This window comes from Rhea americana, unplaced genomic scaffold (assembly GCF_003343005.1).
Source record: "Rhea americana isolate MKP2758 unplaced genomic scaffold, rheAme1 scaffold_71, whole genome shotgun sequence".
NCBI lineage: Eukaryota > Metazoa > Chordata > Aves > Rheiformes > Rheidae > Rhea > Rhea americana.
In genome coordinates, this window is record NW_028186879.1 from 1473120 (window position 1) to 1487937 (window position 14818).

General features: G+C 36.5%; 1 protein-coding gene across 2 annotated transcripts in view; it reads left to right on the forward strand.

Annotated features, from left to right (window-relative positions):
* Positions 1–18: 18 nt before the first annotated feature.
* The window catches only part of USP12 (ubiquitin specific peptidase 12), a 37585-nt gene continuing 22785 nt past the window's right edge, over positions 19–14818 (forward strand). For both annotated transcript variants that reach the window (XM_085321746.1, XM_085321748.1), the window contains exons 1-2: positions 19–285; positions 9822–9902. In XM_085321746.1, coding sequence (XP_085177872.1) covers positions 238–285; positions 9822–9902 — 129 coding nt within the window. In that variant the 5' untranslated portion in view covers positions 19–237. The remainder of the gene's footprint in view (positions 286–9821; positions 9903–14818) is intronic.

Consider the following 14818-nt stretch of genomic DNA (forward strand, 5'->3'; position numbering starts at 1 on the left):
GGGGCGGGCGCTGAGCGAGGGAGCGAGCGGCTCCGGCGCTCTCTGGGCGTCGCGCGCCGGGCCGTTAGAGCCGTTGGGGTCGTTGGGCTGCGCGCGCCCCGCGGCAGGCGCTGGCGGGGGCGGCGAGGGCTGCCCCCGTCGCCTGCCTTGCCTCGCCTTCTCCTCCTACTCCCGCCCGGCCCAGCCCGGCCCGGCTCGGCTCGGCGCTGTGATTGGGCGGAAGATGGCGCTGGGCGGATGGAAATCCTAATGACAGTCTCCAAAATCGCCTCCATCTGTACCATGGTGAGCGCGGGGCCAGGGTCGGCCCTGTCCTGCCGGCTCCGCAGGGGGATGGGGGCGCGCGCGCGGCGGGTCCCTGTGGGGTGGTGGAAGGGGCTGCAGGGAGGCGGCGAGGGGCGGGCTGCGGGGGAGGCCGGCTCTGCTCAGCGCCCTGGCGGTGGGTGGTGCGGCGGCGTGGGGAGCGGGGCGAGCGGCCAGGAGGTGCCCCCCAACCGCGGCCGTGGGTGGGAGTCGGAAGCGGAGCGTGGTTAATCGGATTTGGAAGGCTGGATCTTGATGCAGACGCTGATAGGATTGGGTTGGGTTAGGTGTGAAGGGGAATCCTGAATGTGATAGAAGTGCGTGGTTTTCCCCCCAGAGTGTGCCGAAAGCTGGGAGGAGCTTTATGAACACTGGCCAGAGTTGGCATTGCTTAGTGCAGATACGTTTTTTAGGACAGGATTTCCGTAAGTGCCCCCAGTCCCTTGATCCACCTTGCAATTGTTCTCTGCTTTTACAGTACTTTACTATTGTTGTGGGACTCTAATTGCCTTGCATATTAGCAGACGGGTGCTTCTCTAGTTACCCGGAAAAGTGTTAGCATTCCGTGTGATCTGTTTAGCCAAGCACGCTTCACGCACTTGCATGTAATTTGAATTGTTTGCATCGATCCGGCTCCTGATAGGAGACTTATTTCAGTGATTGCTTTTTGTTACACTCTCTCTTTATAAACTAGAGCTATAAGCAGATGCATAGATGTAATAATGCTCTCAGAGTTGTTTGTTTTAAGAGGGGTGGGAAACTGAATAAATTCACTGATGGAAGAAAGCTGAATTTAAGGAAGTATGCTATAGATAGTTTCTACTTCTCATGGATGAGGTGTKTTGATGGGTCATAGTCAAACATCTTGCTCTTTTCTACCTGTTCCTTGAAAAAAAATGAGAAGTCTGGTTTCCAAATCTGTTTCCACAGAGGAAGAGAAGAGATAGATACGGGGAAAAATGTGCTCTGTCATCCAGTTTGTTGCTTTGCTAAATTGAGATTATAGCATACGTTAATGTCAAACAACGGGAAATGCTTACGTGTTTATCATTGGAAAATGCTGTATGATTTTCATAGATTTTGCTGCACAAAGGCTTTAATATCTCAAGCAGTTATTTCAAAGGTCACTCAGCAGTATTTGAAATGAGTGAACGTCTGACTCTGTGGGCTAAAATCGCTCAGATGGTTGCTGGTCAGCTRTAGTCTTGTTTTTTTTGAGATATGGGAGATCACATCTTTTCATTTGAACTTGGAGGGTCAGGCTTCTTGTACTCATGAGCTGTATACTAAGATCCTTACGTGGCCAAATGTTGTAGGATGTGTACCATGTACTTCAAAAATTATTCTCTGAAGTAGCTGTATTGTAGCTGAGGCTGTTGAGGAGCCAAAGTGATTGATCCTTGTAGAATGGACYAGTCCGATTTTGTTGCAGTCTTTGCTAACATATTTCCACCCACAGTTGGCCATCATCTTTCTGGCAATGTAGTTTCAGTGCTGGTTTCTTTATTTAAGTCTAGTGTGTGGGAGCTCACTTTGCTTCTTACAGACTGTTTGGGAGTTACAGGTCTGGACTGGCCAAGCAGCTAGTTTAAGATTGTTCTGTATGTATAGATATTAGAAATGACATTAAACTAGTTATGTCAATCCATAAACATTTTTTTCAACTAAAAATATCTTATTAACTAAAGTGTCTATAACCATGAAGCTGAAATCTGATGTGAGTTAAGTATTATCTGTCCAATCATAATCATGTGCACTCCAGACATAAGATTTTTCCTGTATCTTTCTGACGCTTGAACTTTTAATAGTGTTGTGTGGGCAGCTAGCAAGGGATGCCCAGAGTAAAACCATTTTTTAATACTTACTAGATAGTGTAGGATGGTGTTTTAAAAAATTTCAGTAAGGATAATACTAAAAAGAACTTGATATTTACTCTGAAGTTGTTTAAAACAGTTGTTTAGTTAGGGTCAGGCAGATCTTTTTAATTTTAACAAGCATATTAAAGCATCTATTTTGTGGAAAAAAATAAATATAAATATCGATTTTTTTTTCTTTGCAATTATTCTTCGTGTCAGTCCACACATAGCTTTATGAAATTTCCCACAGGGTTTTTCTCATGCCTCTTAACAAGAACTCTCAAGCTTTTGCTTTTCTTCTTGTGTTTGGTTAGTACAAAACCAGTAACAGGCTATTTTTGTCCAGAGACAATTTGCTGACACAAACCTAACATGTATGTACACTTACAATCTGTAAAACAGCTGTTTGGGAGTTACCTGTGTTGAAGAAGCTGTTCCATCTCAGGTCTGCCTTTAATGACTCCCTTTTTGTATACAAATTCAAGTTTTACTTCTTCTGACTCACTTATATTTTATGCATCTTATCCTTTTTGTTCAAACACTGAATATTAGAAAGCAATAAATTASGTTTTACAGCACTGGCAGGTTGTGTGGGTACACTGAAGAGCAATATCCAGGATTTTTACTTTGTTAGCCACAGTGCCTTTTCAGATGATCTTCTCTTTCATTAGTTCATTGATCTGTACTCCATCATTCATAGCAATGATGTTACAGCTCTTCTTAAGAGACTTTCCTCTAGTGTTATAYCCCATCTTTGGGTTTCCTTGGGCTTTTTTATTCCTACAGTCACCACTCCCATGGTTCTTTGTGCTGTAGCAAGACTTAATTACAAGGCTGGAAATTGTGGAGAAGCTCTGTCCTTGAGTGATTTAGCTACTGTTATTACTGCAAAATGGAAGAAATTAAARGCTTTTTGTTGATTTTTATGCTTTTCCAGTAAAAGCAGAACTTGTCCTTTTACCCTCATCCATGCATTAAACTACAAGAAAGGTCTTACCTGACTGAATTATATGGGGATTTTATGCTTGTCTAGGAGATAGTAAAGTAACCCATGCTAACTCTATTGAAGATGTGCCCCTAAGCTACATTCATCATAAAATAGAGATTGAGTGTAGTATTTCTGACTTTTACTTCTGCTATCTAGAATCTAGCAAACACTTGTTAGCAGCTGAAGGGTAACAAGTCTTAGTGAGTAAAGCAAAGAGTAGAAATGATCTTTGTAGCTTGAAAGATAGCAGTCTGAATATGTCAAACTCAGATGTACAAATGAAGTTGTAGTAGTGGTACTTATTTTTCAGTGTTTCATTGTATTAGCACAACCTGAAAATTTTAAAGCATTTTAAAAATGATGCTAATCTATATAATCTGTAGCATTAGACATTAAAATCTTTTGCTTCATCTTTCAGGTATTTGTCCATATGTTCCCTTCCTTTTCTAATCTGTCAGTCTGGTGTCTTATATATGGGGCTAGCGTACTTTGTTTTCAAGTGCCACAGAATGTCTTCAGTGATTAATTCAGACACTGAAAACTGACATCAAACACATGGTTTGTAGTTTGGATATGGAATGTGTAACGTAGCAGTGTTCTGTATTAGAAGTCTCTACAAATTTTTGTTTTTAGACTTGTTTTTTTTTTAATGGAATAAGACTTAGGGAGTCATACTGAATGGCTGGCTGTTGTCCTTTTCCTGCTTGTCTCTCCATCCCACCGGTACCCTTTTGCCTATTTCAGTCACATCTGACAAGGTTGAAGAGGTCTCAGAGATTCTTAACTTCATACAAGATTATGGGAGAAAAGGGCTGGTAAGAGGAAACAGACCCTGTAAGTGCACAGCTGAGGTAAGGTTGCAGTGCACACAGTTACATATCTCAAACGTCATATGAGAGAAATTTTATAAAAATGCTTAATTGCAAGAAAAGCTTATACTTGCAGTTAATTTTAAGATAGATATACGTATGTGAGCTTAACTACTGCTCAAGGAATTCAATGCTTACAATAGGATTTTCAAACCTGGTTGTGAAATCTGTACTTAATGTAAATTGATATTTGCCAGAGTCAGCCAGAAATGACTACTGTTTATTCACTCCTGTCCCTTCTAATTGGGCCATGCCATCTGCTAATCTATGATCAGTTTAACAGATTCCATAGGAAGGTGGAAGGAAGAGGCATGCTGGAAGAAATGAGAACTGAGAGTTGCAGCAAGGACAGAAAAGTCATATAGAAAACAGCTTCAAAGTGAGCACATAATAGAAAAGAAAGCAGAGGATAAGAGGACTAAAGTAACATGTAAGGGCTCTGATTTGTGCTTACAGAGAAAATAGCAGTGTTAGTCTTGCTTTACCCAGCTGTCTGACTTGCTCATGTAGCAATTTTGGCAAGAAGGAACATGTGCTGTGCCTCAGCAACTCCATTTCACTCTGGAATCATGAGTTGAACCCACCTTCATTGGTGTACTGGAGTGTGTAGGCACATGTTTTATTGTGGTGATTCTGTTGCAAGTGCATTAAATTTTGGAGAAGTATGTGTTAGACACATACATATAGTTGGGTTAAGATGGGTTAAGACCATAAACAGGGAGGTTCACCAGAGCTCATCTGTTGGGAGTTCTAATCAAGAGAATTTCCCATGATGAATATGACACAATTGTAGAGGCATCATTAGGTCTTTGCATGTTTTGAAAATTCATTTTATGAAAGAGCAAAGCCCAGAGTTCTAACTCTTGAAGTCTCTGCTTCATATGTGAGAGTAACTTATCTTTGTTTTTAGTATTCAGAATTGACTTCTTTGGAGGAAGTATGAGTATCCGGCTGTATGAAGGAAAATACTTTGTGCGTGCGCTCAGTTGAGCTCAAAAACACAGATGTGGTAGACATTCCAAATGTGAAAAGAATGTAATTTCAGGCTATACTGTCATCCTTGCTCCACCAAGCTCTTTTTAAACTTTGTACTCCATAAAAATAATTTTTTTGTTATAATTGCATGTGATCAGGCTACATAAGACAGTGTCTTTAACTAATTAGTTAAGAAAAGATCATGTTTTAATTTATTTTAAATGTATGAATTGAAATAATCCAAGTATTTCATAGTTAAGTCTATCAAGCTGGGTGTTATTAAAGCATATTTTTTCACCAATAAGTGGACAACAAGGATTACTGAAGATTATTTAGCCTATTTCACTTCTGCTTCCTGGCAAGAAAAACATCATAAGAAATGTATTTCCATTTTGGTTTCCATTGAAACAACAAATGTAAACTGATTTAATATAGCTATATTGTTTGTTTTTAATCCTGATAATATAAATGCAGGGAAAAATGTGGATTTACACATTCTGATTAAACATGACTAAAAGAGTAGAAATATGTATTTCTTCTTTAATAGAAGATTTCATCAGCCATACTATTGTGCATTATTTAGAATAGGTTATGGAAATTTATATGTCTTCACTAGTAGCACAGACAAGGAAGAGCCTGGCAAGGAATACCTGGCAAAAAAAATGAAAGCTCATTTAAATGAGTGCTTATATTGCTGAGATTTATTTTTACAAGTTACAAATAATTAGTTTAATTTTGCACTCACAATGTTTTATGACAGAATTCAGTAATGTTTTATTCTTGTTGAAGAAAACATTGTTATTCCTGGGTATAAACTTTGCTATTTACTTTTAATATCTTTCAGTCACCAGGAAATGTTCTGTTTTATGTTTTTCTTTAAGTTACCTATAGCTTAGGGCGTATTTTAAAAAATTGGCTTAGGCATACCTATGCAACATGACTTAATTATATGAGTCGTCTTTATTGTTTCTTGCTTCCTGGAGAAGGCAGAGAGCATTGCAGGGAATAAACTGGCATAGGATATATATGAAGGGAGAAATGGATTTTTAGAATTTTGATGGCAAGTGTAAGTTTTGAGATAGAAAATTTCTTTTAAAATGCAAGATTTTACATGGGAAATGTACAACTCTAAAGCTAGAATATAAAGTGTTTTACAGAAAATTACTGAAAAGAGGACCTCTTGACTTTATCAACCATTGTTTATCCTAGAAAAGGATAGATCATCCCTCTTTCCCCCCCCCCAAAAAAAAAGATAAGACTAACACCAGTATAATCTTAAAAGCATATTAAGCTGGTTATGATCAAGTCTTTTTAAGAGAACTGCTTTCARCTAGGCTAGATGATAATGACAAGGTAGGGCACCAAAACTGCTGTTACTTGCTGCCATGCTGATACATTTTTAGATAGTATTTTTAATGTAGTATTTTTAGAGAGACATGCTATTTAGTGGGTGTATTCATGTTAGCGTATTAATTCAAATAAGGCATATGCACTTCTGAAGAGCTTCCAGCCATCCTCTTGTCCCACAATTTGGTTTCCATCTTAGGGTGGTCTTACAGTGCATGAAATATATTCCTCTTAGAGGAAATGAAATTAGGCAATGTACTTCAGTCACAGCTGGATGTTCAGTCCCAGAGCCAGGTAGAACCAGACTGGTGAAAAACCTCTGAAACTCAAATAGTGTGTATGTCAGATTATGAACACCAACTGATGTGCTTTACAAATCTGCTCCTGTTGGCTTATGCACATTAGCTGTCTCGAGTACTAATTTTACACGTAGCAYCAAAATAGGGTGACCTCTGCAGCAGTGAAGAAAGTCAGTTGTAAAAGCCAGGAAACAGCAGTTAACAATTTTATTATTGCAGTAAGCTTTTTTTTTAAAAAAAAATCAAAAATCAGCAACAAATGCTGCTTATATCTTCACTTTACCATTTTTTTCCCTTTCCCTCTGAAATTACCTGGGTCAATTTCTTAGTTTAGTTTTGAACTTTGAGAGAATCTGTATTTATAAAACTTGCAAATTAGGGAAAATCAACTGTACTTAGTTAAACAACTGTAGTAGATTTTCCTCTCCCACTGTGTTTTCTGGCCTCTGATTGCACTAAACTGAAATAAAACCACTCATTTGTTTCATGTTAAATATGTCAATTTATAGGAACCTCAAGCGAAAATTGAGAAACTATTTTAGGGCCTCTAATAATAAGCATGGATTCTTATCCCTGAATTAAGTGTTTAGCAGCTATGGGCATCTTTGATAAATTCAGTGATATAGTCTCTTTCTTAACTTGGTAGGGGAGATGAGTAATAAACAGTGACTTGAACAAGGTTAAATTAAGATTATTAATGTTTTATCTCATATCCGTTTGAAGTTGCACATAGGATGAAGGGTACTGTAGTACACTCTTAGATCTAACTTTCATTATATGTGTTTTATAACCATTGATACTTTAACATCATTTGCAGGATCATTTTCAATAATAAATAGAAGTTAGGCAAATCTTAATCTGTCCAAGATTAATATGTTAAGATTAAAAACAAAATAAAACTGTCATTTTTGAGACTTGTCTTTTAAAATTCATAGCAACATGTGGTGTAACATCTACAACAAAGAAGGACAATATTATTTTACATTTCTGCAAACTGTTTGACTTAAAAACAACGTAGTGTAATTTATTCTTACAATAAGGAGCCCTATCTGTTCTTAAGATTCTTTGATATATGGTATGGGCTATTTTAGCTTCACTTGGCCCTGACTGGAATATTCATACTCGTTTATTATTTTGACAGAGTGTGTGTGTTTGTGTATATATGATTGATTTATATGTATATACATAAATACATACATATGTACATGATTGATTTATACATATATATGTATGTGTATGTATAAATCAATTTTGTATATATATAAATCAATTAATTTATGCCTATATGTATAATCAATGTTGTATGCAGTTAGTGTAAGGCTTCACAGGAAGTGGGGTTTTTTTGTTGTTTTTTCCTTTTGTTCTCTGAATTTTCTGGAGCAGCAGTTTGTGTATCTGGTTATTTGCTATTGGGTAAGGCCATGTTCACAGTCAGTTATTGTGGAGAAACCTAAATATGGCAATTTATTATCCTCTATGAAAAGTATTATTTTACCTAGTAGGTAAGTCTAAAAATGATGTAGCTAGAGTCCCCCAAATGGATTTAAATACTTTATTTATGTCATGAAAGCTRTATGTGCTATGCTGATAATTTGTTTGTGGCAAAGGCTTTTCAGGAGTATCATGCTTTTGTTCAAACTGATTTACATGCAGCTGTTGATAGATAAAATAGTACATTGCTATGCTTGCCTTTTCATAACTTTTAGTTTTCCGTCCTTTGAAATCAAGTGTTTATTGTGTCAGTTCAGGCAAAAGTTGTATGTTAGAACCAGAGTAAACAAAGTTACTTTCTCTGTCATCTTTTTGAGGATCAAAACAACAGATTGGTTGGACAAAGTCTGCAGCATTTCTAATGCGCACCAACACTTGCTGCATGGTGTTGTCATTAAATTTACAAAATTCAGGGTGTTTGAGAGTACTTTGAACATCATATAATTTTAGTGCAGGTGAAACAGACTCATTTCTTTGCTTCCTGTGAACAATCTGCCTCTTAACTTTTTACAAAATGTACTACACAGTGTGGGAATTATCACTGTAAAGAGGAGCTCACCATTTGGCCCTGTATCACCTGTTTAGCAGTACTGTGTAAGTGCAATTGTTACCTTAAGGAACTGTACTCAAAGTGATAAATACAGCATACCAAAACAGTATTCTTTCATATAACTACATGAAAATAGTGTCACTTATTTTGATATGTTTTTGAATAGAACATATTTAGAAACAAGTCTCTGAGAGGTTTTAGATTATGTTGAAATAATTTGCTGGTTTTCGAAGTGTGTTAGGTTCTTCTCTGTATTATGAGTATCTTATGGAACAGAAGACTTGCTGAGTGACCTGACTACCTTCAAACTTGTGTGAATTTTTTTCGCCAATCTAAACAGCTAGAGAGTGTAAATCAACAGAGAACTCAAAGAACCGATTTTTCTGCGTTCTTGGCTATTATCTCCCTGTCTAAGAGTTTATCTTTGCATTAAGAAATAGGACTAACTAAATATATTTGATTAATTTGCCACAGACRATTACTGAGGTGGGACACAAACTCTGCTTTCTCCATCTTGTCTGGATACAAATGGGAAGATATCTAATCCATTCTTCATTTTTATTCTCTGGTTTATATTTGTTTTCCTCTCTCTTGATTGGATTGCTTCAGTGTTAGGAAGTAAACCTAATTCATAAACCCTAAGTCTTACGGTCTGAGATTTGACAATACTGGTTTGATGTTAACAAATTCTGTACCTGTGCCTATACTCTATACCYGTAGTTTGACCTTATACCTATACCATGTATTTTTTTTTTCCTGTAGGTAAAGAAAGTAAAATAACAACTTGTTTGGAGGATAAGAACATTTGACCCAGGCAACAGTAAAACTATAAGAAACGTGATTGAAATACAATGTGAAATGTGTAACTGTATCTACATTTTCTACGATGTATACATTGTAGAAAACATAGCTGATTCTTGAACAATATCTGTTTGCCCCAGATATTTACTGTGACCAGACTAAGCTGTGACTGTGTTTCACATGCCTGCAATGTATATGAGCTGCCACTCATGGCTGTAGTTGCACATTGTAGAATTTTCGGAGTCAGTCATTTATCCTTGCAGAAAAACATCTTTCTCAAGTGGCTAAACTTGCTGTGTACATGGCTGCAACACTAATATTTTATTGCTTTTAATTTTCTAGGGCGCCAATGCCTCAGCTTTGGAGAAAGAAATTGGTCCGGAACAATTTCCAGTCAATGAGCACTATTTTGGTTTGGTTAATGTAAGTTTCAATGCATAACTTGCTTGCTTTAAAATTCCACAAGTGAATTTGCTAAATGACAAGGTTTGCACTAAGTGAATAATTCAAATGCTGAAAGCCATATTCAATATATTTAATGTATTAAAATATATTTCAATATTCAATATATTGAAATAATTGTTGAAATTGGTCTATATTTAATACTTTATTTCATTATATTTATTATAGGTGATTTTTCTTTGTTTAAATCACTATCTTGCTATTAAAATGTAGAAGTCTTAAAAATATTTAGAATATGTAGCTTGCAGTTGGTAATACATCAATTTAAGTGAATACGTATACTAAAATAAAATTAGTGGAAGACCATTGATGATATGAAGCATTCCAGTCTGCCATTTGTATTGAAATAAATATATATAAAAAATATATATATATATATATATATATATATAAAATAATATATATATATATATAAAATATATATAAATATATATATATATTATATATATATAAAAATATATATATAAAATATATATATATATATATAGATATAGATTATATATATATATATATATACACACACATACATATATATATATGGAGAAAGAGAGAACGAGAGAGAGACTGAAGGGGAAAAAGTAGTGTGGAAAAAAACATAATAGTGTTCCATTCTGTCTTGAGTTTTCAGGAGCAACTTACACTGTAATTTCTGGTATTACTTATGAAAAGTGTTATCTTGTTAAAAGACGTTTCATGATTCCATCTGAAATCAATTACTAAACAGTTTTCTTTTTCAGGGCTTCAGAAAGTACATATTAAAAATGGGTTGATTTAACATAAGCCATCATCCTGATATTCTTAATGAAACTAATGAATTATAATACTGGCCTGATACTACAACGTATATGTCTATCTCTACATTAGCACTGACATGCTTCCGGAGTCTTCACTTAAATTTGAAATTAGTAATTTTTTCCTTTCTCTTGAAAAGCTGAAATACCTTCAAAATATGGTTTTCTTTCTCTGAAAAGATGAAGTACTGTAGTTGACCTGTTAACACTTGCTGTTAGTTCCATAGCTGAGTTTAAGCTTGTAAACTCATTTCCTTCAAAGCTATTTTTACCTTTTCTCAAAACTATTACTCTGTTTGACAGATAAACCTAATTTTCCTAGTCTTTTGCACCAGTCCAGAGGATTTGTCATGCCTCTCTGCACATATTCTCAAATGGATTGAGAATTGTTGCACTATTTCTTTTATACATACAAAAACTGCTATCATTAACTTGTGCCTGGGATACTAGTTGATACAATTGCAGTCCCACTATCCCTTTTTAGGTTTGAAGGTATCCCCTGTTTTTACCATAGAAATGTATCTGGAGAAAGGAAAATACAAAAGACAGACCTGAAAACTTCAAACATCCTCATAATAATCTTAGTCAGGTATCCCAAATGAACCTTGTTTGATGATTCCATTGACCAATTCCCTTTCTCTTGAGAATATGACACTTTAAAAATTTGAACTATGACAATGAGCAAAAGCCTTTTCCTGTCTTAGCACTGTCTTTTAATAATGCATTAACATTTTTGGAACGGTGGCTTAGCTTAAGCCTTTTTCTTCCTGTGTGGTTGTGTGTCTTTACAAAATGACCCAAATATTCATACATTAAAAAAACTAACTAAAACAAATCACATCAACCTGCAGATCACATATTAAAGAGAAATTCTGAATTTAACCATTTAAATTCAAATGTTAAACAGGGTAAATATATCAATATATTTCCATGTTAACTTTTTAAGGTCTTCTAACATTTGGTTTCTTGCTCAGATTAATTCAAAATACAGAGAAAATAAAGTAAATTTTTTTTTTGAATTTGTTATGAAGTGGCCCAGGCTTTTGGCATATATAAATTATATTCTATTTCCTGTCTCATACTTGCTGCATGTTTGAAGAAAGAAATGTTGAACCTAAAATGTATTCTTGCCAACAATTTAACTTATCCAGGAGTGAGTTATTATTTTCCACTAGTATTTTTCTTCTTTGCCATCTTATAAGATTGAATGTTTACACTGTTGAGTATATGCTTCAGTTCATCAAAACCTCTATTTACTTTTTTAAAATCTGTTGTGTTCTTTGTACTTTATAGCTATTTAACAGAAAAGACCAATCTTTTAGTTTATGCAATCCRTCTGTTATAACTGTAGTTGCACATACATTATGATATTATAATAAAAACTAAGGGAACAGTAAAATTCTATTGAACTGCTAATCCTGAAGCTCGACATACTTGGTAGCTATAAGAAAAATTTCAGTAAAGGATACACCTCCTACAGTGAAGATGATAATTCTGTCTTTCTGCCATCCAAAGGGAGTGGGGATTTTGAGGGGAGYTCTGTCTTTTTTGAAGTCATTGCCCTCAGCCATGCATATAAAAGATCAGCAGCTCAGATATCTCAAGATACTCTTTTAGTTTCCTGCGTAGAACAGGACAATCCATTAATCTTATTTTACCTTCAAACAATGAAGTTTTATGGACCAAACTTCTTCAAATTGTAATTGAAAGTGAAATGGGATTCTATTAAGTCTGTGGTGCACTGGTGCTGTCTGTTTCAGGTACAGTGATTGGCTAATGCAGTTCAGTCATACTGTTGGTTGAATGGTTTTCAGATCTTTTATACTGCCTATGTTTACTATTAYGTTATCTGGATGACATTACATGTGTAATAAACTTGCAGAATTCAAAACCCCAGGAAGGGAGAAAGGTAGCTGTCTCTTTACTAGCAAATAGCCAATTTCCTATTCAGAAGAAATAACAGAGCTGATGATAATTAGGAGTAATGAACTGTTAGACTGAGATGTGATGGCAATCACAAATTTTGTCTCCATTCATTTTTTTGATCATTTTATACCAATTACAGGAAGTGAGGCTTTTAGAGGTTAATTAACATTTACTACTAATTTTTTCTAATTCATTTATCAATTCTATTTGTCCTAATTTTCTCCACAATAACTGAGAGAGGCCATATGATGTGGAAATCAATAGCTCTGTTTTAGCTGTGTGATAGCTAGTTGTTTGTAATGTCTGGGACAGGATTTTAGATACAGGTGATGTTTCTGTAATAGAGAGCTGTGAACCATAAATATAGAAATTATCCAGATAGAATGTAAAAGGAGAAAAGGTAGAAAGACCCTCTTACCTCCTCTCCAGCTTTTGAGGAGAATTCAGAAATTATTCAGAGACTATGCTGAAAGAACAATTAAGAGGTAAAGTARTAGAAGTAAAAAGGGCAATTACAGAAGTATATGGAAGAACAGATGATCAATGGGATGTTTGATCGTGTTCAATGAAAGCTCTAAATGGAAAACTCTGCTTACAATTAAAAGGACAAATACCATTCATGAATTCAGCAGACAATATTTAAGATACATGGTAAGATGAAAATGTTATTAGCATGAAGTTCTGCAATTCGAATCTGCTAAACTGAAGATCATTGTGAACTGTCTGTCTGAGGCAGCAACTCCTCAGATGTTGCTAGACTCATGTCTAGCAAGTAAAAATACTGGACATGAGTACTTTATTCACCTGTTTCTAATTGCCCTGTCAGGAGCATGTCTAAGACTGTTTCAGACTYGCTGCTGATTCGTTCTCTCTGCATGTCAAGCCAAATGCTAACTACAGAAAAATAAAGTTAGCATTGCTAACGTTATCTGGAGAGCTGGAGCGTGCAGGAGTGACTCCTGATATCAGGATAGAGAAAGGTTTCTTGCCTGAATAGAGGTTTTACTGCTGACTTTCAACAAGTATCATTACCTGTGTAGATGTAGCTCAAGTMTTTAAGCTGAACCTTAATAATACATGTAGTATATGTTTGATGATACTTACCAATCCTGTAGTCTCACCAGTTCAAATCCAGCTCATGTTATCATTTTTTTCCTCTAAAAAGTTTTTTTGGGGGGACAGTTGCAGGCTTCATCGGTCAAATTGCTGCTACGCAGTCCTATCCCACTCTTTTCTCCAGCTCTGGCCACTTCTGTCCTTGTGCTGAGTCATTTCAGCTTACTTTTTTGCCTTGGTTGAATAGTTTTCTACCAACTGAGTAACCTGAAATGGTTCCATTCCAGGTCAGACAAACTACAGTGCTGCCAGAAGGTGTAACAGGGAGGATTATGCAGATGGTAAGGGACAGGGGTGTGGGACCATGAGGATCAGATTGGGATAAGACAATGAAAATGCAGTGTCAGCACTACATTATATTACTGAAGTCCTAAAGTAGCTCTGGCAACTTGTAAACAAGTAGAAAGAAGTATCCTTTTAGTTCCTGTTTTACTAAAAAATGTCAGTCATGATTCTCAGGTGTAGGAGTTGAATTCCTTTTGAACCAGCTGAAAATTCAAGATATTTGGCATGCATAAAATGTAGGAATGCACATGGACAATCAGGGTTGCATATCATTCTTCTTTCCCTCTAAAATCCAGTAATGCAAATACTTTAGCCAAAATCATCAGCATTTTGCTGATGATACGAAGCTGGGAGGAGTGGCTGATAGACCTGAGGGCTGTGCTGCCATTCGGAGAGAACTGGACAGGCTAGAGAGCTAGGCGGAGAGGAACCTCGTGAGGTTCAACAAGGGCAACTGCAGAGTCCTGCACCTAGGGAGAAATAACCCTAGGCACCACTACAAGCTGGGGCCTGATCTTCTGGAGAGCAGCTCTGCAGAGAAGGACCTGGGAGTTCTGSTGGAYKACAAGTTGACCATGAGCCAGCCAAGAAAGCCAATGGTCTCCTGGGGTGCATTAGGAAGAGTGTTGCTGGCAGGTCGAGGGAGGTGATCCTGTCCCTCTACTCAGCCCTGCTGAGTATCTCGAGTACTGTGTCCAGTTCTGGRCTCCCCAGTGCAAGAGAGACATGGAGCTCCTGGAGAGAGTCCAGCGTAGGGCT